Genomic DNA, 1,388 nt, shown 5'->3' on the forward strand with positions numbered 1-1,388 from the left:
TAACGCCAATGCAGATTGAAAGCAAATGCCGGACTCAACGCTGGTGCCGGTCTCAAGGTTGGTGCCGGACTAAACGTTGGTGCTAGCCTCACCGCCGGTACGGGTCTTAACGCCAATGCAGGATTGAAAGCGAACGCCGGACTCAGCGCTGGTGCCGGACTCAACGCTGGTGCCGGACTCAACGCTGGTGCCGGCCTCAATCCTGGTGCCGGTCTCAACGTTGGTGCTGGCCTCAGCGCTGGTGTGGGTCTTAACGCCAATGCAGGATTGAAAGCGAACGCCGGACTCAACGCTGGTGCCGGACTCAACGCTGGTGCCGGACTCAACGCTGGTGCCGGCCTCAATGCTGGTGCCGGTCTCAAGGTTGGTGCAGGTCTCAATGCTGGTGCCGGTCTCAACGTTGGTGCTGGTCTCAATACCGGTGCGAGGTTTAACGCCAATGCAGGATTGAAAGCGAGCGCCGGACACAACGCTGGTGCCGGCCTCAATGCTGGTGCCGGTCTCAAGGTTGGTGCTGGTCTCAATGCTGGTGCCGGTCTCAACGTTGGTGCTGGCCTCAACGCCGGTGCGGGTCTTAACGCCAATGCAGGATTGAAAGCAAATGACGGACTCAACGCTGGTCCCAGCCTCAACGCTAATGCCGGCCTCAGTGCTGGTGCCGGTCTCAACGCTGGTGCTAGTTTGAATACTGGTGCCGGCACAAGTGTGAAGAAGGGCACCAACACGGACAGCTACTCGAAGGGAACGAGTGCCATCTCTTCGTTAGCCCCAGAGAAGACAGCTAACCAAGCTTCTCAGATGGCTACTCAGACGTCCACGAAGCCCAGCACTTACCGCCACCTGCGCGCGTAAACTAGGAATGATGGTCATCCTTTCCAAGTCAGAAGAACGCCATCCATTACACTCGTCCGATGTGTCGAGACATTTACCGCTCCGTGCGATACCAGTCCAATGAATGCTTTGTAGTAGTCGTCATTTACGACTTTGAATGCTTTGTGAGTTCATGACGCCTTTTGTACGATCATTGTTCTTGTCACTAAATACCAGGTTTTGTAGTAGTCGTCATTTACGATTTTAAATGCTATGTGAGTTCATTACACCTTTATTGCTCTTGTCATTTGAGTGATTGCTTCCGTACCCGACATTAACCCCTCTAAGACAGTCTTCTGACAGGAACTTATATATTCCATTATTATTTTACGGATATTGAAACACCAGGTTTTAAACCAAAACTCAATACCAATTAACCCCTTGAACGCGAAGGTTTTCCAGTGCACCCATTTACCGAAACCCTTTCGACGTTAACGTGTATGTCGGGGAAGGGTTTTAATAGTTAGACTGGTATAAAATTAATCCTGTAGGATGGTTAAACGCATTGAACCCCAACA

At 51.8% G+C, this 1,388-nt stretch overlaps 1 protein-coding gene across 1 annotated transcript in view; it reads left to right on the forward strand.

Annotated features, from left to right (window-relative positions):
• Window positions 1-1,105, forward strand: part of PITG_20582 (uncharacterized protein) — a gene marked incomplete at both ends in the record, with an annotated part of 2,035 nt that extends 930 nt beyond the window's left edge. Inside the window, one exon of the mRNA XM_002895397.1 lies at window positions 23-1,105. Coding sequence (XP_002895443.1) covers window positions 23-852 — 830 coding nt within the window. The remainder of the gene's footprint in view (window positions 1-22) is intronic.
• Window positions 1,106-1,388: the final 283 nt, after the last annotated feature.

The sequence above is a fragment of the Phytophthora infestans genome, genomic scaffold, assembly GCF_000142945.1.
Source record: "Phytophthora infestans T30-4 supercont1.181 genomic scaffold, whole genome shotgun sequence".
NCBI lineage: Eukaryota > Oomycota > Peronosporomycetes > Peronosporales > Peronosporaceae > Phytophthora > Phytophthora infestans.